Here is a 23,365-nt window from a genome sequence, read left to right as displayed (position 1 = left end):
TTGTGGGGTTTCCTTTCAAAAATTTTTCGCATTTGTGATTTTTTTTTTTTTGGCTGTAAAATTTTTGATCTATAAGAGAAGTGTTCTGTTAAAATAGACTCCACTGTGTTTTCTTCTGCATATAAATACAGACCTGCCCATACTTAAGTTTTGCTGGGTATGGAAAAAGAAAGCAGCAGTTTATTTTCCAAACAACATTCTTAAGGGAAGATGAACAGTATTTTTGATAATGCTACAAATGTTACTATTTTCCATATAAAAATTCCTTTAATTAATTGTACCTTGCTTAGTATTTACTCCCCAAATCACTACATTAGAGTGGGGGAAGATGTCAAGCTCTCTATTACTCAAAAAAGAGTACTCAAGTAGCAGTGAGGAAAGAAAAAAATAGTTCAGAAATACTGTGAACTGGATTCAGCACTTCCACTTAAGGCCTGATGCAGTGTAAATATATGTATTCAGTGGCTCATATACAAAGATCTGTTTTTTAACAGGTTGGATTGCCAACAGTGCAGTGCCAAATTTCTTTGCCTTGTTTCTCCAAAACTAGGCATGCTTGTCTGAACCCAGGGATGGTTTTGGCCTGTTTTGTTTGCAGTTTCTAAGGACTAATGCACAGTAGGTGCCTCTTCTTTATTTATATTTCAATACTTAGGCGAAACCAAGATGACAAGAATTCATGTTTTCCTAAGAATGATGCTGCCCAGTAATATTTTAGTATGCAAATGTTAATACGCTGGATGCAACATGCAGAGAAACTTTTCCTTGTTTGTGAAGGAAAAACATGAGAAGTAATTTTTCAGTGTGTGTTGAAGATTTGTAGTTGTGTGTATATGGTAGCCTGTTTAAAATGTGATACTATCATTTTTAAATGTATAGCATTAAATAGAAAAAAAAACACGTTTGTGTTTGGTTGACTTGTTGAAAAATCAGTTAATTAAATATCATATTCAATCACCAGTACATATTTTTAGATAGAATAAACATATATTTTAATTGGCGTATCCTGACATAGAACATTTGCCATTGACTTCTTGGTATATGATCTTCTGCCATCAGCTCCACTTTTGTTACCTTCTGGAATGCCATGCAGGATTTTGACTTAAGTTGGGCTTATTTGATTTGTCAGATGTGAACAGTGAAAGCTAGTAGGTAGTAAGTGAAGTATCATGTTGAGAAATGTGAGGTAGTTATGAAATAACTTAATCAGGTGTGGAAGCAATCCTAAAAGAGCAGAAACTTGGAACTTCCAAGGTCTGTGCTCTCTCTCAGGTCATAATATGTAACATAAGCTTCTTTAGTTTTTTCTTACTGGCATTTGGTAATCTATTCATAAAACTCTAATTCCTTTAAATATACTGAATTACATTTTTGTTGGTGTCTGATCTGCTTGCAAAGTAGCTTGATCTCTCATCTTCATGATGTATATTGATTGTATATCAGTGATGGAAAAGTAGTCAAAGTCAATACTTTCAAACTGAACAGATATGGCTAGAGTTGTGCACAAGTGGGCCAAGCTAGATTTTGTGTTGACCAGCAGTTCTCACATCACTATGTATATTTTAAACGGCACATCCTATGGAGAAGTCATGTTTTAGATATATGTATTCCCTTCTCTGTGGAAATACATATGTATTATTCAAGATACATCTGAGATTCAGCTGCAGGCAGATTGCCTGGTTGAAGGAAGAGATTATTCATGAAAAGATCTCTTTATGTGCAGGGTCTAAAGAAAGAAACTGCAGGTCCTGAGGATACTACATAGAACTTTGCAAAGGAGGTGTGCTTAGTTGTGTTGCCTAAGTCAAAGTGATTAAAACAAATGCTTTTTATGATCATGGATATGATCCATGTTTACCACATAGTTGTAGAAATTTTCCCAAAACATTTGGAAGCATTTTGCTCATGGCTAAGATTCTGATAGAGATTTAGTAGTACAGAGGCTGCTGTTAACTAACTCTTGATAATGTTAGTTAAAAGAGATATGCTGCTATCATTAAAGGCTGAATTAATCTTTTGAACACCACTGCTGTGTGCGGCAATGGACAGTATTGTAAAATACTCTCTTTGAAGAAAAACAATGTCTGTCAAACTTGTCATTTTAGCACATCTTGTGTTGATTTGAAATTGAATGGCACAGGGTAATTGTATAATTTAGAGGCAATATTAAACAATTCTGGGTTTATATGTTGAAGAACAAGTAGGCCTGGATACGCTGTGTTATGTATCTTGTACTAACCTTTGCTATCATAATCTAATTAGGAAATTAATGCTTTGTTGTTTGCATACCACTGTGCATTCTGTGTAGTGCTTTGCTGTTTTAGTCTGGTTAAACATTATCTATTGGTGTAAGTATAAAAAAAAAAAAGACAATTATTTTATGCTTTCCTCTTCCTATTTATTTCCCTCTTATTTCAATCAAAACTTTGAGTTACTTGGTTTACACCTCATCCTTTGACTCATCAGGGAAGCTGAGGACCCAGGGAATGAGGAAAAAGTTCTTTTGGTTTTACATATTCACTGGTTCTCTTAATAGTAGAATGGCTAATATCTCATTCCTTGTTATTTAGGTTCAGTTCTCAACAGAGTAAGTAAAAACTGCATTATTAGTAGGTTTGCACCTCCACTAGTAAGTGACATTCTGCCTAGCATGTATGTGTGCTTCTCTGCGTACTTTACAGCATGTTCTGTAGGTGCCATATGTAGTAAAATAATCATGAAATAATGCTATACTTTTGCTATATATAAATTAAGAGAAACATATCTTATACAGTACAGCTCTTCAGCACTGAATCGTACTAGTCATCTATGTTATAATTGACTGTCAGCATTTAATAAAAATACTGAATAATCATAGCAGAATTGTGTGGCTGAACATGAATGTATTTTTCGCTGTGTTTGGGAGAAATATGAGCAGAATTTAATCTATCATGAGGAACTTTGGATTTGATCTTTTTAGTCCCTCAATACTGGCATAAAAGCTAGTTTGCAACATTTAGAGAATTATAAGCATTTTCTGCTCCTTCAGCACATCTTCTGTGAGTTGACTGGCAAGCGATCCTCCTTTATTAAGAAAATTAATTTTAACTAAGCAGTGAAGGAGCTTTGTAACCAATACCCCCTCATGTTTGCTTGTAGGTGCTTTCCTCATCCCGTATGTGGTTTTCTTTATTTGCTGTGGAATACCAGTATTTTTCCTGGAAACAGCCTTGGGACAGTTTACTAGTGAAGGTGGTATTACATGCTGGAGGAAAGTTTGCCCTCTATTTGAAGGTAACGAAGAATTCTCTGTTCTAGTGCAAAAGAAGTTATTAAATCAAAACTAAAGTAAAAGCTATCATATCAAGATTAAAAATAGGACATAAAATAGTGAGCGTTTGCTTTTTAAAATGACCTGAAAAAATAAAACATTTCTTTGTACATGTGTGTATCCCTATCCACTTTTTTTCCCCTCCAGGCATTGGATATGCTACCCAAGTTATAGAGGCACATTTAAATGTATATTACATCATCATTTTAGCATGGGCTATCTTCTATCTGTTTAACTGCTTTACTACTGAGCTTCCTTGGGCTACCTGTGGGCATGAATGGAATACAGGTATGACCTCAATAGAGATTATTACTCTAAATTGTTTCCCATATCTTTGCTACAAGAGTAAAGGCAAAAAGATGGCATCATGACAGGTTACAATCATGCTTTTTCACTCTGGGTGAAATTGGTAGGAGTTTAAATGGAGAGGAAGATGGAAAAATAAGAATAAATAAAAATTGTATTTTTACTGATGCGCATCAGGCTACTACTGAAAACTTAGCCACATAGTCCTTACTGCATGCAAAATAGCCCTTTATATCAAAGATTAAGTATGTACTCATAAGGTGTTACAGTTTAGGGGTCTGCATTTATCTTCTCATCAATAAATGTATCTAAGGCGTTGTACTTGCTATACTGCTCTTTAAGATCACAAAATCCTATAGGAAGGAATGCATACTAATGCCCTTCATTTCTGTGTTCCTAATATTTTGCCTTTTTTTCCTGTCCAATTTCAAGTCATGTGCCAACTATACTATCTTTTATGGCTTCTATTTACTGGTAATTATGTTCCTTGAGTACACCTAAACTTCTATCTGAAGTCTTTTGGGGTTATGTCAAGGAATTTGCCTTGGACCCACTAAGTCTGGAAGACTCCAGTATCATTTTTGGTATCCCTTTAAAGAACCATAGCCAATGTTGATTGTTGTTCAAATAGTAAATGTCAACAATGCTGAGCTACTGTGATCTTCTTTCTCTGTTAGAGATGATAGGCCAAAGATTGACTTTATGCTTGCCATACTAAGGCAAACTAGAAACTTATTGCTGGCAGTGTTTCCTGAGCTAATTGTTGCTACTGGGCATTGAAGCATTTGCTGGAGCGGTAGTATGTCTTAATTCCCCCAAAATAATCTCAAAGCCCTTTTGCATGTGGAAGGTGTAGGAGAATGTATCATACAGCATTAGTATCTTTTTGGGATGGGTCTGTGATCTGGTGATCAAAATACACTGTGCTATATACGTAGTGGCTGTAGTATTTTAGAGGGTTTAGAAATCCTTCTTATTACAGAATGGGTGTATATACTACAATAAAAAATGAAATTATATGTCATAAAGCAAACTTTTTTTGTTTTTCTTTTGTAGATAACTGCGTGGAGTTTCAAAAACTTAATATGAGCAACTGCAGTCAAGTCTCTTTACAAAATGCCACTTCTCCAGTCATGGAATTCTGGGAGTAAGTGCACCTAAACTTACCTTTGATCTGAGTATTGATTACGTTCCAATATTTTGATCATTTACAGGTAATTAGACACCTTCAACCCTTTTAGTGATTTGAGTTCAGGTGGAAATTTTCTCATATAGTCAGGAGGGTGAGAATGAGAGTTTTAACTCCTTTTAGGATGCAAGGAAAGGAATTCCATATTATGAAAGAGCATAGAACAAAGTGTACCACTTGCTTTGGGAGCTTGCCTCCTGCTGCTGAAGGGAAGAATGTCAAACTCATGCTAATGAAGAGGCAGAGGTGAAAAAAAGTGACTGATTTAAAATATTTCTTGTTTCTTCAGCATGTTTTCCTCTCAAGAACTGCATCTTTGTTTGAGCTGGATGATACTTCAGGTTCTGTATTTCATTACTTTCATTATTCAGCTATAACAGTAACTAGAACATTATTTGTCTCCTTTCTTCAGGTTTCTAGCTAGACTAGTGAAAGAGAATAATGTCTGGACAAAATAGGGGCTGCTTTTGTGATGACAGGCTTGCTTCTTGTTATATTTAATTGATGCATGTGTACAGAATCATAGAATGGTTAAGTTTGGAAGGGACCTCTAGAGATCGTCTAGTCCAACCCCCCTGCTCAAGCAGGGACACCTAGAGCCACAGGGTGGCATCCAGGTGGCATTGGAAGGTCTCCAGAGGAGTCCTCCTCCACAACCTCTCTTGGCAGCCTGTTCCAGTGCTCTGTCACCCTCACAGGAAAGAAGTTTATCCTCATATGGAGATGAAACTTCCTGTGTTTCAATTTGTACCCGTTACTCTTTGTCCTATTACTGGCCATCACCGAGAAAAGTTTGGCCCCATTCTCCCCAAAGATACTTGTACATATTGATCAGACTTCTCTAAGCTACACAGGCGCAGCTCACTTAGTCTTTCCTTGTAAGATAGATGCTCCAGTCCTTTGATCATCTTTGTTGCTCTATACTGGACCCTCTCTAGAAGTTCCACATCTCTCTTGTACTGGGGAGCCCAGAATTGCACACAGTACTCCAGGTGGAGCCCCACCAGAGCTCCTCCTCCTAATGCAGGCCAAGATCCCATTGGCTTTCTTGGCCACAAGGGCACATTGCTGACTCATGATTAAGTTGTTGTCAACCAGGACTCCCAAGTTCTTCTCCACAGAGCTGCTTTCCAGCAGGTCAACCCCTAACCTGCACTGGTGCCTGGGGTTATTCCTTCACAGATGCAGGACCCCGCACTTGTCCTTGCTGAACCTCATGAGGTTCTTCTCCGCTCAATTCTCCGACATGTCTAGGTCCCTTTGAATTATCATCTGCTTTCTTGTCAAAGTAAAACTGGTGTTGCATGGCTTTCCACCCTTGGAGAATAAATGTGCTGTTGTCCTGCTGAGGATGATGTTTGCTTTGTTAAAATTAAGTAGGTTCAGTGTTGCATGGTTTCAAAATTTAGAAGACATGTGACATAAATTAGTTGGAAAGAAGACAAGCAGGCTTGGGAATCTTACTGTTAAAAGATCAGGACTAGTTTTCTATTAAAATGATTACCTGAAATGAACAGATTAGAATGAAGTTTTATGTCATATTATATCAAACATATAACTGCACAGTACAGGTCTGTATATATAACTTGCAGTGCAAGTCACGGAAAAAGTAGGTAGTAAACTAGAAGTTATACTATAGAATTCCTGTTCTCTCAGTGTTGTTTTGCTGCTTTACAAATTCTATTGTCAGGACCTAGAATTTTATTAATAGAGTCTTTTTGCAATGAGTAGTAAAAGAAAGTTGATGGGGTAGATTGCACGGCACAGAAGCTGATTATTATTTCCAGAAATCAAACAGCTAGTGTGTGATAATCTTCAACGCTATGATAACCAGTCACAGGACTGAATTTTTGTGTAATGACCAAGTCCCTTACGATTAATTAGCTTAATGCCTCTGAAAGGAAGGGGGAGGCAGTAGTTTTCTTCTGAACAGCCACAGCATTCAAAACTTCCCTTACATTTTGTTCTTTGCAATGTCTAAACTACAGCTGGAACTCTCTAAGTCAAAGCCACAACAGGGTAAAATTAGTGTGGAATCTGTAAGCTGGGGAAGTGTTCTCTGCTACCACCTACTCTTGGGATAATCTGTGAATGATAATGGTAATTATTATGAATAATGATGTTATTTGCATAATATGAGAGGTCTCAACTCCTATAAAACTGAATAGTGCAATCCATAACTGTCTAGCTGATACTTATTTTTCCTTGGATAACCAGATCACCTTACTGCAGTCTTCTAGGGTATTCACAATATCTTAAGAATTAAAATAATAATAATAATAAATACAGAGACTCCAAACCTTTGGAAAATTGGAGAGGACTCAGTAATTGCAGAAATGCATTTTTCTTTAGTGTCATGTGTTTCTTTCAAGTCCCTGCGCATTATTGATAGGGATTTGCAGGTCATTATCTATCTGCAGGCTAGATTGGCAGAGTTAAATAGCAGCAGATGTTAGTAGAGGGGCAAAAGTTGGATATAATTTCATATGCATGTGTGTGTATGAACATACTAAGCCCATAATGTCTTTACTTCCAGCTTTGAAAAGGAGGCATGTTTTGTTTGTTTTGATTTGCCTTGTTTTTCTTTGAACTAGTGTTGCTAAATCTTCCCCATTATCCAAGTTATAGAAGACTCAGCCTTTTCAATGTGTGATTTGAAAGAAATGCAAGTCCTCATTCTGTGTGAGGATGGCAGATAAAATCATAGCCCCTCTTGTTGATTTATTTCTAGCTTGTTTCTTCTGTGTCTTTGGCTACTTGTAAAGCTTTTGCTAGAGCGAAACAGCAGCTCACCCAAGCACAGTGGTGACTGAGAGCATGCTTTGCAGTACTACGGAACCTTTGTTGCGTGCTGGCTAATGGAATTGCCCCTCCTCAGGTATGCACAGAGGCTGCTGTTTCCTTGCTACAGGGTCAGGTATAGGCTCACTTCCTCCAATTCTTAGACATTCTCTAGCAATTTCACACAGAGATTGATGGCCCACTTATTGTCTTGGATGGAATTTTTTCCCCACTCGATGGAGAGATTAGTTGACAGCAAGCCCTATGGCTTGCTCTGTTTCTCTTGTTACACTCAGAAGCATGCAAAGACTTCAAAATTCAAAGTATATCTTTTTTTTGTTAGCTTGTAACTAGCTACTTATCTGTAGCTGTACAGCTATACAAAGAGTCTGATCCTGCTGAAGGTACAGTAGACAAAATCTGGGAGTTTAGACTCTTTTTACTCATTTTCCTGCTTACTTCTGTTAGTGAATGTTTAAGAGTTCATTTGAGTCAACAGACTTAATTGATTAATTGGCCACTGACAGAACTAGAGGAAACGACCAGAAACTGAAGCATCAAAAGTTCCACAGGAACTTAAGGAAAAAATTCTTAACAGTGAGGGTGACAGAGCACTGGAACAGGTTGCCAAGAGAGGTCATGGAGTCTCCTTCTCTGGAGATCTTCAAAACCCGCTTGGACGCAGTCCTGTGCCATGTGCTCTAGGTGACCCTGCGTGTGCAGGGGGGTTGGACTAGATGATGTCTAGAGGTCCCTTCCAACCTTAAGCGTTCTGTGATTAAAGATAACAGAATTGACAACTCTGGGGAAAAAAAATCAGAAACATGAGAGGTTTCTTAAACATCTTTAAGAAGACCTTGTAAACCATGGCCTCAATAAGTTTAACATATCATCTGAATATACAGTTTTCTAAGGTAATCTGTTTAACCGATCAAATTTCACAGTTTTTATCCTTCAAATTCTCTGATGCTGATTTCCTCAGAAAGACAGGCAAGGGTTTAAACTTCCCTTTTCACTTCCTGTTGGTATTCAGGAAATGTCCACTTTGCCATGTTTATGGTATGTTTTACTTACTGTTTCTCTTGTCATAATCAGATAGCATGGTAAAGATTTATGTAAGAAGAAAAGGTTATATTTTTGAGGTATGGCAGATGTAATTTTTGCATCCAAACTTCAAAAGCTAGTAACAGCTGCAGTAATAATAGAGATAATAGTCATTTTAGATATGTTAAAGAACATCTATGAAAGATGACTAGTTGTCCATTAGGCTGTTTTGCTTTCTTGGGAGGCAGAGTAGAGAGAAGTTGTTATTCTGTTCCATTATTCCACCTACTTTCCTAGCTGTGGAAATTGTCAGGCAACTATAGGGGAGGCCAAAAGAGTGCACCAGTGTGATTGCTATTGCTTCAGTGTGTCACAGTGGCCCGGGACTCGAGCTTTCTAGTGCCCGGGAAGGGGGCTGGACGGGGAGAAGACACATGGTATTGAGGTTGATTCCACCTCAATAGTTTATTTTAGTGGCTTTGTAGCAACAAGATAGTCCTCTACTAAAGAAAGTCTAGTTCTTAGCTTGTCATTCTCTAGAGGGAGTAACACATCCTCAGCATTTTCAAGTAAAGCCTAGCTTTTTTTTTTTTTTTTTTTTTTTTTGTCTAGGGAAAAGAAAAGGCTCTGTTCACGGCAGAAACCTTTTCCTTGCAAGGTCAAAAAGAGTTTTTTCTTTTTCATTCAGGTTGCAAATGACTGCAGGAGTCATATTGCAGTTAATCCCCACTGTCCTATGGAAAGTCATTAGCAATCTGGGCCTGATCCTGCAGTACTCAGTACCCAGAGACTTTCAGCACCCCTCAGAACTAGGCCCTTTGTGCATGTCTTGCAGCAGAACATTGAGCTGTGCCAAACTTGCTCATTTCTGCTCAGTTCACAGGAGGCCGTGTGAAAACAGCTTTTTGTTTGAATTCACATGAGCTCTTCATCTGGTTTTCCCTTGAAACCACAGCCTTCGCCTGGTTTCAGCAGAAAGAAGGGATAGGGATAGGTCTCAAAATGCTTAGCCAGTTTCATAATATTGCTGGAAAGATGGTGTTTTAATAAGATGCTAAACTAGGGAAATGAACTTGGTTTTAAATTTTATCTTCTGCAGTTCACATAATACTTTTATTATGCAGAAAAAAAATGACAAGAGTTATAAAATCAAGTGATTATTAGGAAATACTAAAAGTAAAGTTATCTGTTCAAAGTTAAATTCAATGTTAATGCAGCTTCTTAGGAAAAAGATCATATTTGGCTAAATTACTGTAATATTTTTCAACAGAACTACTTCCTTTTGGCTAGAGGACAGATAGGGAGGAAACACTGTCTACCTATTTATTATTTTTTGTTCTATTCTGTCTTTTATATTCTCAGTATTACTAAATTGCTGCTCTGCTAATGAAGTTATTTTATCAAGTTTTTTGGGGTGTTCATGGTGTCTAACTTTGCAATCATAAATTGATTATTTCCACATTCCTTTTCTTTCACAAAAACTCTGTAAACTCAGATTATTCTTTCTCTTATAAGGGGATCTAAGTTAGAGACATTAAAAGGGCTTAATGTGAGAGGACCAAGAGCAGATTTTTCATATTGCTTAGCACTAGATTCTCTAGAGTTGCGGAAATAATTTTGGTTCAGAAACAAAGTGAATCAGCATGTCAGTTTTGTCCAAAGGCTAAGATTTTTTTTTTTTAAAAAACTTAGATGAAGACACTATACTATTTGTTTGACACAAGTAATTTCCATTTGAAATGAAACAAAACTTTTTATCTTGTACACTTGCATGAAATTTAAGGGAACAATTCATGAATGCAATAATATTCTAGTTCCTTTCTTCCAGTGACTCAGTATGTAGAGGTCTCACTTTAGACATAGGTAAGTTATCTTCTGCATGCAAGAAATAGGATGATATGTTCCACTTTCTTGAAATGTCCTGTGTGGGAGAGGGTTTTCATCTTTTTCTCTTGAACCTATATGAATCCTTTATATAAGATTAAATAACCATGGAGTTCTAGACTGGGATCCAGATGTTCTGCTGCTTAGACGAGTGCCTTAGGCAGAAGTTTACAGAATCATTTTCTCAGTGCCTATTTAAGGGGCTTAGATTGAAATGATTATTCCAAGACAGGAAGGACTGAGGCAGATTACTCTGTCACTTTAATAGACCATCCAGCTCCAGTCTTCATGCCACTCAGTATTTAGTAGTTTATACATAGTGTTAACAGGAGAAAATAAAAGCCTTTTCTGAATCCACATACTTCAGAATGGGAGCAAGTTTGAGAGGTAGGGAGTTCTCTTGGTAGGAAAGTTTACGTGTCTTTAGATAGAGGAAGGCTATAAATACGGGCTTCTAGGATGCTGGGTGAGGTTTTTGTTAGTTCCCTGTCCTAGTCTCCTCTCCCCTGTGTATGCAAATCAGCTTTTCACTTCTCATATTTCTCATCTTAGGTCCAGACACTTTATCAGATGAGTTTTGGTGGAACCTAGATGTTAGCATTCTCCTAGGACACTGGTGAGCTATCTCAGTTCCTGTCTTTTACCTCCTCAGCTGATTTATTATTTCCTTGCATATAGTTTACCAGTGCTCTCACCACAGCTATCCAATCTGTTATCCCTACTCAGGATTGTATCTAATCCTGCCCTTCTCAAATATATGTCAAGGTGCTATCTCTTCTTTATTTTACAACATAATCTAATCTGTTTGGCTGGACAGGTTGTTCTCTGACCTGCCTTTAACTTCTTGTTAAAGAATTGATTCTAGCTTCTAGCCCTGGTCATTTTGTCCAGCCAAAATAACATCTGTGTCGGATGCCACAGACATGGCATCTTCAGATGCCACAGACTCACATCCATTCTCAGAATGGATGCCACCTGCTCTCCAGTTTTATCTTCCTAAGTATTTTTTCCTTTCTCCCTAGATTCCTTGCCCAGCTAATCCCAAACTATTCTTCCTCCCTCTCTTTGCTTTCTTCATCTCCCTCTGCTTGACTGCTAGTTTGAGAAGGATCAGCATTCTTGTCCAGATAGTCTCACCTCGGCTGAGACTTCCAGTCTCCGTAACTCCTAGTCCTCCAGGTGTTTTGTTCCATCTGATGTTCCCCACATTTCATATAGTAAGTATGCAGTGCTAGTGTGTATTGAATGGGAAGTCTGGAGGGATTTAGTCTGACTCCTGAAGAAGTCTATACTGAGCATTGACTGTCATGTAATGCCTGGGTTTTGGGTGCAACCAAAAATTTCCATTAATACTTTTGATACCAGTTATAAAACTTCTTCTCCATCAATGGAATTCTGAAAAGATACATGTGTATCTGTTATAATGGAAATTTTTAGTCTTCTGATAAAAGTATGTTTTGGAAAGGAAATTTAAAATGTTTTGAGCACCTCTTCGCTAGATATGGACACTTTGGTTAATAATAAAGTTTTGTTTTTCTGATTGTGAGTGTGCCATGAAAAAAAATCTGTCTTCTGTTATTCTAGTTAATTGGAATGATATCATTTATACTTCCTTCAGTATTGTTTCAGACCAGATGTAGTTCATAAAACGCTTATTTTACTGTATACTACTGGGAATTTGTAGTGTTGGGTTAATATGAAAAAATGATTGGTATGTTAAGATAGGTGTTGGCAAACATAGAAATTGTGTTTTTGTAGAAAAGATCATATGTGAATGATTTGAAATAGCCCCTGTTGATACTTGTTAATGGAGACCGTTTATTTGCGCATAATACTGAAGTGCAATACCCAAGATAATATATATAGAAATTGGAGAATACTCAAATGCATAAAGTACAATGAGAGACAGAAAGGGGGGAGTTAGAAAACACATTTTCTGCTGGAAAACTTAAACTCACCTTAACATAGAAATAAGCTACTTCTCTGCTGAAATGATGGGAAAGCTGTTCAACATGAATGCTTAGATCTGTATGTTTTGTGCAGGGAGCTAAATACCACAGTTCATAAGGTAAATACAGTGTAGGTGGGAAAAATCCATAGGTATGAAAGAAACATGCCAGGACAGGTAAGAGGCCACTGGACAGCAGTACCACTCCTGTTTAGTCACTTAAATTTGTTTTCCCTTTGCTTCGCACAAATTTGTTTTCCCTTTGCTTCCCACCTCATCTCTTCTGATATTTTGTAAAAGAAAAATATCTTGGAAACTGCTTTAAATCAGAAAGGGTTTGTGAAGGGGCCTTCCTGAAATAGACAGAATCTACCAGAATTCTTCAGTTTCCAAATAATGAAATAATGCAACAAGTACCATGATGCATTCCTTTCAACAGTGTGTTGGCAGCAGTAAATCCTCCTTTTAATCAAGGGTCTGCTACAACCCCACATATTGGAGTGCTTTAATAAAGACTCCTTTTCCCAGGAAAATGTGTTCTCCTGGCCCATGGGAAATGTGCTGTGGTTACCGTGACCCAAAAGAGTGTCCTTGTGGATGGAGAAGCTTTCAGAATAACAGTGATCAAGTTTGGTTTAAAAGGCTACATACACTTCAGCTTTGAGTAGTCAAAAGTAGCAATTATCTTATAATATTGTCCCCCACATCAATTCCAAGGATGGAGGACCCCATCTTCCCTTCAGATGGCCTGAACTGCAAAATTGAAAGCTGTTTCAGCACATTCACAAGCAAATTAAAAGCACTTTCAATAAGCATGTAATGCATTCCACAATACTTACGGGATTTTATCTTTCCAAAGATATAGCAAAGATTTTGCTAAAATATATATGTGCAGAGATGTTAATCGTAAAGCTGGAAGAACAGCAGTAACCATTAGCAGTAGTCCACTCCTGGAACACAGAGAACAGAACTTAGAGCATGCTCTGTAGCTTCTTGCCATGGGTATTATTTCATAGTTACTCTCAAGTATATTAGGTGTGTTGGAATTGCTCATATCTGCAATTTCTTCCCTACCCTGTCCATGTTTGTTTGTTTTATTCACGCTTACATTTTGATTCAAGTTAAGCTGTAAGCATTTGACTTATAATATTCGGTACTTAATGCTGTGGTCAGGATGAAGCCACACTGCACTAATAATGCTGTGATAGTACCAAGATTAGTTTTTAAAAACCCTGTGGCCAAACAGCAGTGTTTCTGATGGTTAAGCTGATATTATGGCTTGAGCTTTCTATGATTCTGCCTGAATTTATCTTTTATTAATTCAATATATTTACTTAATCACTTCCCTTTATGTTATATACGAGAAGAGACAAGTAAAAACCTTTCTTCATCACCATTTAGTCAAGCAAATGCGTAGCTTGAGGTGATGAAAACTTCAAACATAGCAGGTATTTTAGGTATAAGATATGTTATGAATCTGTAGTTAATTCTGAGAAGAACATTAATTTTTCGGTTAGAGGCAAAATGTCCTGTGTAGAGTTAATGTTTTGCTTCCACTAAATTAAAAACTTTACTCTGGTTTGAGTTAACCTGTAGGCCCTAAATTAGCCCTAGTCCAAACAGAGGTATCTAAGGTATCTTTATTTCCCTCAGTATTTTGTTCAAGTCATCTGTCTTGTCTCACAAGCTATTGACAACTCAAGAAACTGAACTGCTGTGTATTTAGAAAAAAAAGGGGGGGGGGGAGGGGAGGGAAATCCCAACCAATCATAATGCTTTTACAAAAATCTATTTCTGTTTTCACCAAAGTACAAAGAGAATTAATGATTTGCTTCTTCAGGCCCTATTGTAAGCCTAGACCTTTCTACAGCAAAGTTTCACGCAGTCTTAAGTTATTGTTAGCAAACTCGCCCAGCATAGCTGGAGTTGCAGTGCTTATAATGGCTTTTAACAACCCGTGATCTTAATAAATTTTATAGTAATTGAAATGGTTACTTGCAACTACTGCCAGTTTGTTGAACTGGCAGTTACAGAAGATTCATAGGTTCTTGGGCTTTATTCTGTCAGAATTAGTCTTGATTTTTTTTTTCTTTAAGTATATGGTGGTTGTGAACATTATCATTGATTGAAAGAATCAGAATTAGTTAATCTTTCAGAACCCAGTATATTTTCCTACAATGAAAAGTTCTAGCACAGACAAATACAAGCGCCAGCACTTCAACTGTATCAAAATGCAAGCCTAGAATTGTATCAGAGCTACTAAGTATGGCCTTCAGTTTGTGTTAGCTTTGTCAGTTATCTGGAGTGGCTTCCCTGAGGTGTCAGTTATGGTAGTTACCTAACTACTGCATCATCAGAAAAGCACTGTTTTTCATTTTGGCTTTTAATATGACCTGATAATTAGAATACAGAATCCCCATATGTTTGCAGCTTGTCTCAGGATACCATTGTTTCGTTGTACTATACCACATAGATTTTTCTAGGAGATCTTTTGGGTGATGATGAGGCCCTCTGTTCAGGAAAAAATACCTTGCAGTGACCACTGAGCATTCACAACCTGTTCCCACCACAATCTATATAAATTACATAACGTGCATAATTTACTTCCTTCATGTGCTCTGCTTTAATATCTGCTTTCATAACTGCGGAAATCTTAATGCTAGCTTAAGACTGTGGATCTAGGAGGCTCTGAAAGGAAGCAGTGGCCCTCTAATCGGGGGAGTGAGTGAGTCATATATAATGTGAGGCTTTTTAGTCTGCCTGTAAAATGAATAAAATGGTTGAAAATCCTCACAGCATCTGCAGTCCAGAGACCACTTTGAAACTGTCTTCTCCTTGCTTGGAGACCAGGCTCCTGTGATGGAGTATTCAATCCTAGGGTGGTTTCGCTGTGGTTATCCATAGCCTGCTCTCCATACAGTGATTGGCCTTTTATTGTCCAGACCCTTTTAAATCATGTTATACCAGTTTTGTTCTTGGCTCTCTTGAAAGCAACACCCTAAGGTTAGCTAAGATTTGGAAGGTTTTTTTCTTTCTGGATGACAATTTGTAGAAAAGTCATCCTAAGTTAAATTCAGCATGATGCCACCTGTCAAATTGCATAGAAGTTGTTGAATTTTAAGTATCCATTTCATCAGTCTTTTGCTATAATTGTAGCTTAGTGATGTTATTCTTATCTCTAGACTGTAGATTTAAAATGTTACATCACCTTGATTAACTCATATCCTTCATTAAAAGTTATCTCTTTCCTTTTTTTTTTCTGCATTTAGATGTCAGTTCTTTATGTTCTTTGTAACTCTTTGCTAGCTTATTCTGTTCCATAGCAGATCACTTTTTTCTCTAACTAAATGATATCAGAAGCTTTGCAGAATAAACCAGGTTAGTAGCCAAAGGGGAAATGATGATGGCAATAACTTTTACAGATAGTCTTTTTTATATTCATTAGAAAGTAAGAAGACAAATCTGTCTAGAGAAATGTTTTTTCTTTTTATCTGTTAAATTTTGTCCTGCTTCAACTGAACAGGAACTTATAATACATGTCAAATCCAGGAGTAGGAGCTGTACCACTTGGAAGGCACAGAAGACAGAAAAGGTCTGCAACAGCTATAGGGCCAGCTGAAGGACTTGATAGTGGTTAGATCTTTTCACTCTCAACATTATGCGCCAGCTGCTGCTCTCATCTCCAGCCTCCTGTTTTCCATCATTAGAGGCAGGTAAAAGAACTCCCCTACATTTTCCATCTACTGGTGGGGAAAAGTGAAAGATCAGATTTCTCCCTGGTAGTGCTGAGCCCTAGTGCACCTTCTATTTACAGTCAGTGAAAGTATCAGTCTTCGTTATACACAGGAAGTCTACTTATACATGGGGAGTCTGCTGCTTCAAAACCTCATAAGGAAGAGGATGCCACTTGATGTAAGCATTCTTAAAGAGAGCATAAAGGACACTACAGTTACAGCTAAAATACGCTGAATGTACATTACTGGCACAACCTTAATTCTACCTCTTGTGAAGAAATACAGCAAGAGTAGATGCGTGTTCAGTATGAGCAGAATAAATTGATGCTGATAACTGGATGTCTGTGAGTAGCCTCTTTTGTGTAACTTGTGTGGGTTGGGTATTTTCTGTGTTAATAGTTATCATGATAACATAAATACATTTTAGTGTAATGAATTTAAAAATCTGTATTAGCTTATTAGTTATACATATATGGTAATATATACAATTTATATATCAGTGATAAATTATACCAATATGGTAATCATATATCATTTGGCTTTCAGAGCTGTATGCAAAATTACATGTTCCAGACTATGATGAGTGCTACTTTTTTCTAGGACTTTAACTATATCACAATACTGATTAAATAGTCTTCTCAGTGTCTCAGGGAAGCAAGTTAGTGTAACCCTTTGGTCTCTGAGGCTAAGTAGCATTCAATACAGACTTCAGAGAAAACTTTGGACAAGATATGTAAATTTGATGCTAGAAGGATGTGTTTATATATATACACACTAATGTAGATAGAATGTGTGCATCCGTGTGCATCCACATGGAAGGACTGTGGCCAGTCCTACACAGATTTGATTAAGACAAATCTGAATGACTGAAAACAGTTATTTCATATATAAGATTAGCAAATGACTGATTGTTGCTTGAAGATCATGAGGCACTTATACATATGTCAGGGTTTCAAATCCTTATCAACCTCTATCTTAATATATAAATTAAATCATACTTTTGTTGCTCTGGGAAATTCAACTTTCTGAAGAAAAGTCTTTTAGTTCTCTATAGGGTTTATTTTAGAGTAATTGAAAAATTGTGAGGGAATTAATGAAACTGAAGAGTTTACAGGAAGAAATTCTTTTTACTGTTATTGTCTTTATGCAATGCAACCTACAGCCTGATAAAAAACACTAAAATTACAGACAAAGTAATTTTATTTAAAATAAACATTAAATGGTATGAAATGACATTGTATTCTCTGGGTAAGAGAATCATTTGAAAGTAAATAAAGAGTTCTCATGATTAAAATGCTGCACACATTTCAGGAGGTGTGCAGAGATGAAGCCTGGTTTTGTAGACTTTCTGTGTGAATACTGGCAAGTCACTTAATTTCTCTGTTCTCCAATTCCTGTTTTACAAAACATTAAGAGTATGAGTAAACTTTTTTTTTCTTTTTTTTTAACTGTCTCGTTTACTCCTCTAGTAAATTTTCTGGGTACAGACTATGAGTTGGAGGGGTATTAGGGCATATATTCAGAACTGAATCTGGGTTTTTTGTTTGTTTTTCTTTCTTTTCAACCAACAGTAAATAGAGCACCTGTTCTTGTTGATGCCATTTCACAGTGTAATTTAAAAAATGGCATTTTAATGTTACATTCTAAATAAGATCCATTTGAAAAATGTCATAATGCTTGACACAATTAAAGAAATGCTTTTAAATAATATTTTCATCTAAAATGACATTCATAGAAGAATATTGCAAGCTAAAAATAAAGATTAATTCAAATCATTCGCTTGTTACTGTGGTGTTTTGCTTTGATTGTCCATGATTTCTCTGTAATTGAGGCAAGCAGAATTACTTTGAGATTTTTGCTGCTTTCATTTTTTTAAATAAAAACTTGCTATACTAAGTATTTTAAAATCTTTTTAATTATTTCACCAACTTGGAAAAATCTACTATTTGTTCAGTTTTAACCCGACGCAAAACCCTGTGAGAATATTCCACTGGTTCCTTCAGATTTTTCTTTTATAATGTGGTAAATCCCTAGTAGTCAGTAGGTAGGAATCTCCCTGATTTCATCCCTGTGTCTCGTAGGTGTATGTTTTATATTTCACTCTGGCTTTTTTACTTTGTTTTGGCAGACGCAGAGTGCTTGCTATATCCGATGGAATTGAACACATTGGGAATCTTCGCTGGGAACTTGCATTATGCCTTCTAGCTGCTTGGACTATCTGCTATTTTTGCATTTGGAAAGGAACAAAGTCAACTGGAAAGGTAAGGTTAAAATTCTGTGCATTAGCTGAAGTATGACTCATGTCCTGTGTGTTACTGTTTACATTTATTGACAATGGTAGAATTTTAAATGCCTTACATTGTTTTAAGTAGCTGTATTTTGGAATACCGAAGATGTGTAACATAATTGCAAATAAGTCATACTGCATTTTGTTTTGTTTCTTTTGATTTTTTTTGTCAATATTTTCCATCTAATTATGCTAGATGAGTCTCATTTCTTTGCTAATTTAATGTTCTATGCAAGTTATGAGTTCTCGAATCTTGAAACTGATGCTGAGTCAGTTTGATTTCTGTGCTCATGGTATGCAAAGTTTGAATTTAATTCTAAATTGAAAGGATTTGAAAATCCCAGTGACACAAACAAATTACACGTGTAGACTGAGGGAATTAAGAAATGCAAGTAACAATTAGGAAATAAAAGTATGTAATTCAGAAGCATAAGTAGACTGGAAAAAATACAAATTGTCATCCTTAAATTGTCTACAATTTAAGGAGTAATGTCAAAAGCAGGAACAGTGAAAAACCTGAGAGGTGAAGATGGATGAATTAGAAAAAAATCCAGTAATCCATGCAATTTACAGAGTGAATGCTCTCACATACCAAATATCCACCAGAGAGGGACTACTTTAAGGAAAGAGGTTGCCCCCAGAGTAGTACAAGACATAGTTCTGCCAAGCATGCCATTTGTGGGCTAAGCTGAGAGAGAAAAATAATCATAATTCTGGAGGGGTCTAAAAAGAAAAAAACACTGTTTTTGCTTATTGAAACTAAATAGCACATGAAATATGTGGGTGGATTGAAATGTTTTGTTTGTTTAATTTTGAGTTGTTTATTACTTAGTTTTTAAGTGTGACTGTGTTTTTCTTTTTTTTTCTATAGGCTGCGTTTATAAATAATATGTGATTGAAATGGTTTTTTTTTTAATTTAGAGAATGTCAAAATGAAATTTTTCAGCTTTGTCAACTGCAAATCCTTCTTCCTTTCAGTTTTGGCTGAAATTATTTGGTGAATTCAGTGTCTACTTGCTAACTGTGTCAGTCAATCTGGAACTGCATTTTTCATTTGAGCATTTGTGCACACGGATTTATGCAACCCTTCTTTTTATCAACTCACTGCACAAAAGATGCTAAGAACTGTCTAGAGATACAAAAACCAAAAATAGTTTAGAGGGAAGAGTAAAAAAAAATGAAGCCAAAAATGTAAAGAAGCAAAGGTGAGATAAGGAAATGACAAGATAAATATCCCCTATGCCTTTGAAGTGTGCACACCAGGGAGATACAGAAATGGTTTAGAGTTGTCTGAGGAGCTACCGCTGGCAGTAAAGAAATGAAGCTGAGCAAATAACTTTTTCTGTCTGTCAAAAAGAATGTCTGAAGATTGAGATACGTCTCGTCTCAAAGGCAGAGGAAAAAACACATGGTGTGTGCTCGTGCATACATGTGCATGCGTGTACTCACACAGTGCATGCCATGCAAAGCGGTGCAAAACTGTACTTAAACAGCATTTGTCCAGATCAGTGGCTGACAGAGAGAGCCTCAAAGGATCACAGGGAAGATACACTTTGTATTTGGCATTTCTGTGATTTGCATTTAAGCTTCTCTTGGTTTTCATGTACATAGCACACCATATTTCTTCAACTTGAACCCTTACCCCTTTCCTAATTTTCGGAGGTAATTAAAGTGCCGCTGATCTATTTGAGAGACCATTCTTTTGATCGCTTAGCTGAAACCTCAGCTTACTAGTAGGTGGAATACAATTTATTTTAGATCAATGTAATTTTGATAGCTGCCTTTCTGATGAGATTAACTGAAGCAGGCTGATACAGAGGCAGCAAAAATAGTGGGTACTTCTCAAACAAAAATTGAGGAAAAAAATAAAGAATTTAGTACCCACTGTTCTGCTCTAAGTGTCTCAATCAAAATAAAAAATCTGCAGATGCAGATAGGTAGATTCCTGTGGCTTTCTGTTCCTCAGGACATACTGCAGCTGTCAGCAGTCCCTCTGTGCAGAGGATGCACTGCTTATCAAGGAACATGCAGTAATAAGGACCTTTCATAGACAATATGGGTCCTTTCTGTCTCCAGTTCTGCTCTGTAATTGGTAAAGGATACTTTTACTAGATGAATATGCAACATTGCACTTGGTTTCCAGTATTTTTTTTTGCTGTAAATAGATTTCCCTTTTTGTCAGATTGACTTAAGAATTTCAATATTCCTTCATATCTCTTATTACAGCCAAAGTCACTAAAAATCTTTGTCATCTCACTATCTCCCTGGACTGGTGAAAAGCATATATAGCAGTTTGGTCTTGTAGATGTTGCAAATGAAAAAAATGTTTTGAAATAATGATGGCAGAATGGTGGCCTTAGCTGCACTTTTGGTTCGTGTTTGAACTTGTTTTTTGCACTAGATTCAGAGACCAGGTAGTCATTTTCAGGAGATATTTACGGCACTCCTAGATTTTTATTTTGGTAATATTGAAAGTGTTTTCAAAGTAGCATGTTGAATTTCCTTGACATTTTGGTTGAATTGAGTAATTTCAATAACACATTTAATCAAAGTGGAAAACTACTTAGGTTTTTATCACTTTCAGAAGCATTTTGAAAGCAATATGTCTATGGGCCAGAACAGAAAGAGAGAAGGGGAAAGAGAGAGGAAGCAGATAAGATGAGAAAGGGAGCATATATGAAAGAGAAATTTGCTGTGTTTGCCTAACAGTTTAGTGAAATATTCAAGAGCTTTGTGCCTTTCCTCTTTTTACTCTTCATCTTAATACATAGTGAAAAGAAAAATCCAAGCCTTAAAAGCTGTCATAAAATAAAACCATCCTTCTCCGGCTAGTGCTAACATAACTACTCCGATTATGAATATTTAATATTTTAATATATTAAATATATTAACTATATTAAATCTAGCATCAAGCTGTACTCCACAGGAAGCATTTGAGACACAGTGATGTTGCAACCTTTTCCCAGCACTGTTCAATTGTCATTTTCTTAAGCTCTGTCCAGTTTCTTTTGAAGCGAGGACATAGATAGATTTGCACAAAGGCATTGTACAACTCTGTCGTATTCATAAGTTCATTGCCTCTCTGTTCAATCATCTTGCTTTTTGAATGCATCAACATATCTCTATCTGGACCTGATCTTGTTAACTTTTAACTGGGCAGGTTCCATAGAATTACAGAATCACAAGATTGTTCATGTTGGAAGGAACCTTGGGAAATCCTTTGTCTAGACTTGCTCAAGGCAGGGTGTACACTGAATTCAGACTGGTTTGCTTAGCGCTTCTTTAATAAAAATACTCTTAAGGATAGAGATTTCACAATTCTTGGTGCAATCTCTACCTATAGATAACTTTTTTCACAACAGGAGTGATTTCTTATTTTTTTTTTTATTCCTACATACAGTGTTTTTTTCCAATAGTTAATTTTATTACTGAATTATGTATTCAATTGCTTGAAATTCATTTGTATCTGTTATCTGTGATCTTTCCCAATGCTGAGTTGTCCCTTAGTATTTGGTCCCACTGATTAGTTGGATCTGCTCAATTGGATGTAGTGAAGGGCCATGCAAGAGTAATTTGTCAAGAAACTGTAAGCAAGCTGTGTATTAAAAGGTCGGACGTTGGAGAAAACAGTAACATGTGGTTGTTTGCCTGGGACATCTTGATGAGGCCTACTGACAATAATAGGAAGCTGGCTTAGCTGGTCGTTTTGACAGTGTTGGTAGTTTGTGAATGTGATGGGCCGGAAAGGATCACTGAAAACTATCATACCATTTACAATGAGAAAATAAGATGGCTAAAGAATTGTTCGGAAAGAAATTGTGCTAAGTTAGTATTTTGCTAAAATTAGTGAGGTTTAACTACAGGTGGAGAACCCTATTCTTTCATCTGTAGCACTTCTGGAAACTTTTTGTCTTAGGCTCAGTGAATAGCTCATTACATAATAGATACTCGAACTCTTGAGTGTTTATTCCAACCGAGCAACTCCACATTATTCATTAAAATATAACTCAAAAAAAAAAAAGGCAATTCCACTTAAATATTGGGTGTGTTTTATCTTCTTGTTGAGTAGAATCTCAGATTTTGTGTAAGCAGTTCAAAATGCCAATGTAAGCTGCCAGGCTCTGGCTGGCTGTATGTAATGTCATCTCTCACTACTGACCTCAACATGCTACTTCCTTCTCTTTTTACAGTCTTTCTCGCTCCTCATGCATTTACACTGCTCGGGAGTGCAGTATGATATATGGACATTTCACTGTTCATTCCCTTGGATAACTTCATTATCCAGGCTGGAATCAGTAGAGGACAAAGTACTGACAAATGATTTTTCATCCTGATGGGATCAGGATGGGGAGAAGGACCAGTTACCTGTGTCAGGCAGTGAACACCTGCATGAACTGGCTTGTGCATAGGCAGAGCTGTTTACTTATGCTAGGAAAGGCCATGAGTTCATCGTCTTCTGGCCTCAAGCAGGTCCCTGCTCGCCCCCTCCATGAACTGTAAGTAGCTCCTTTTGCTTTTCTCACAGTTTGCACTTGCATAAGGGCTTGTGTATCACCCCAGAAGATTTTTGGCTTGCATATTCTTCTGTCTATACTGGTTTTATGCCAAAATGTTCTGCATTGTAGTATCTTTGACATATTGACAAGCTTGCATAGCAGTCATATTTTTGAGTGCAGAAAGTTATGTGTTAATGTTAATGGTGAACATGATCTCACATCTGCTTTATGGCAGTGAGTTTCTGTTGATGTCAGTCTGCCTTCTGATTTACAGCTGTTCAGAGGAGGGGTATGTGCTCCTGAAACAAGGGAAATAGTCGAAGATACAGGTAAAGATTACCTGCCAAGACCTGTAATTCAGACAGGAGCTTTTCATACCTATTGCC

The 23,365-nt window shown here is 36.8% G+C and overlaps 1 protein-coding gene across 1 annotated transcript in view; it reads left to right on the top strand.

The window, feature by feature from the left end:
* Positions 1 to 23,365, top strand: part of SLC6A11 (solute carrier family 6 member 11) — a 68,300-nt gene that overhangs the window by 1,089 nt on the left and 43,846 nt on the right. The window contains exons 3-6 of the mRNA XM_010217313.2: positions 3,139 to 3,273; positions 3,458 to 3,598; positions 4,673 to 4,763; positions 18,325 to 18,457. Of these exons, the coding sequence (XP_010215615.2) occupies positions 3,139 to 3,273; positions 3,458 to 3,598; positions 4,673 to 4,763; positions 18,325 to 18,457 (500 nt within the window). The remainder of the gene's footprint in view (positions 1 to 3,138; positions 3,274 to 3,457; positions 3,599 to 4,672; positions 4,764 to 18,324; positions 18,458 to 23,365) is intronic.

This window comes from Tinamus guttatus, unplaced genomic scaffold, assembly GCF_059628265.1.
Source record: "Tinamus guttatus ecotype Peru unplaced genomic scaffold, ASM5962826v1 Tinamus_guttatus_pri_ptg000169l, whole genome shotgun sequence".
NCBI classification, from domain to species: domain Eukaryota; kingdom Metazoa; phylum Chordata; class Aves; order Tinamiformes; family Tinamidae; genus Tinamus; species Tinamus guttatus.
Note: the sequence above shows the minus strand (reverse complement) of the source record. Positions and strands in the feature narration are given on the sequence as shown.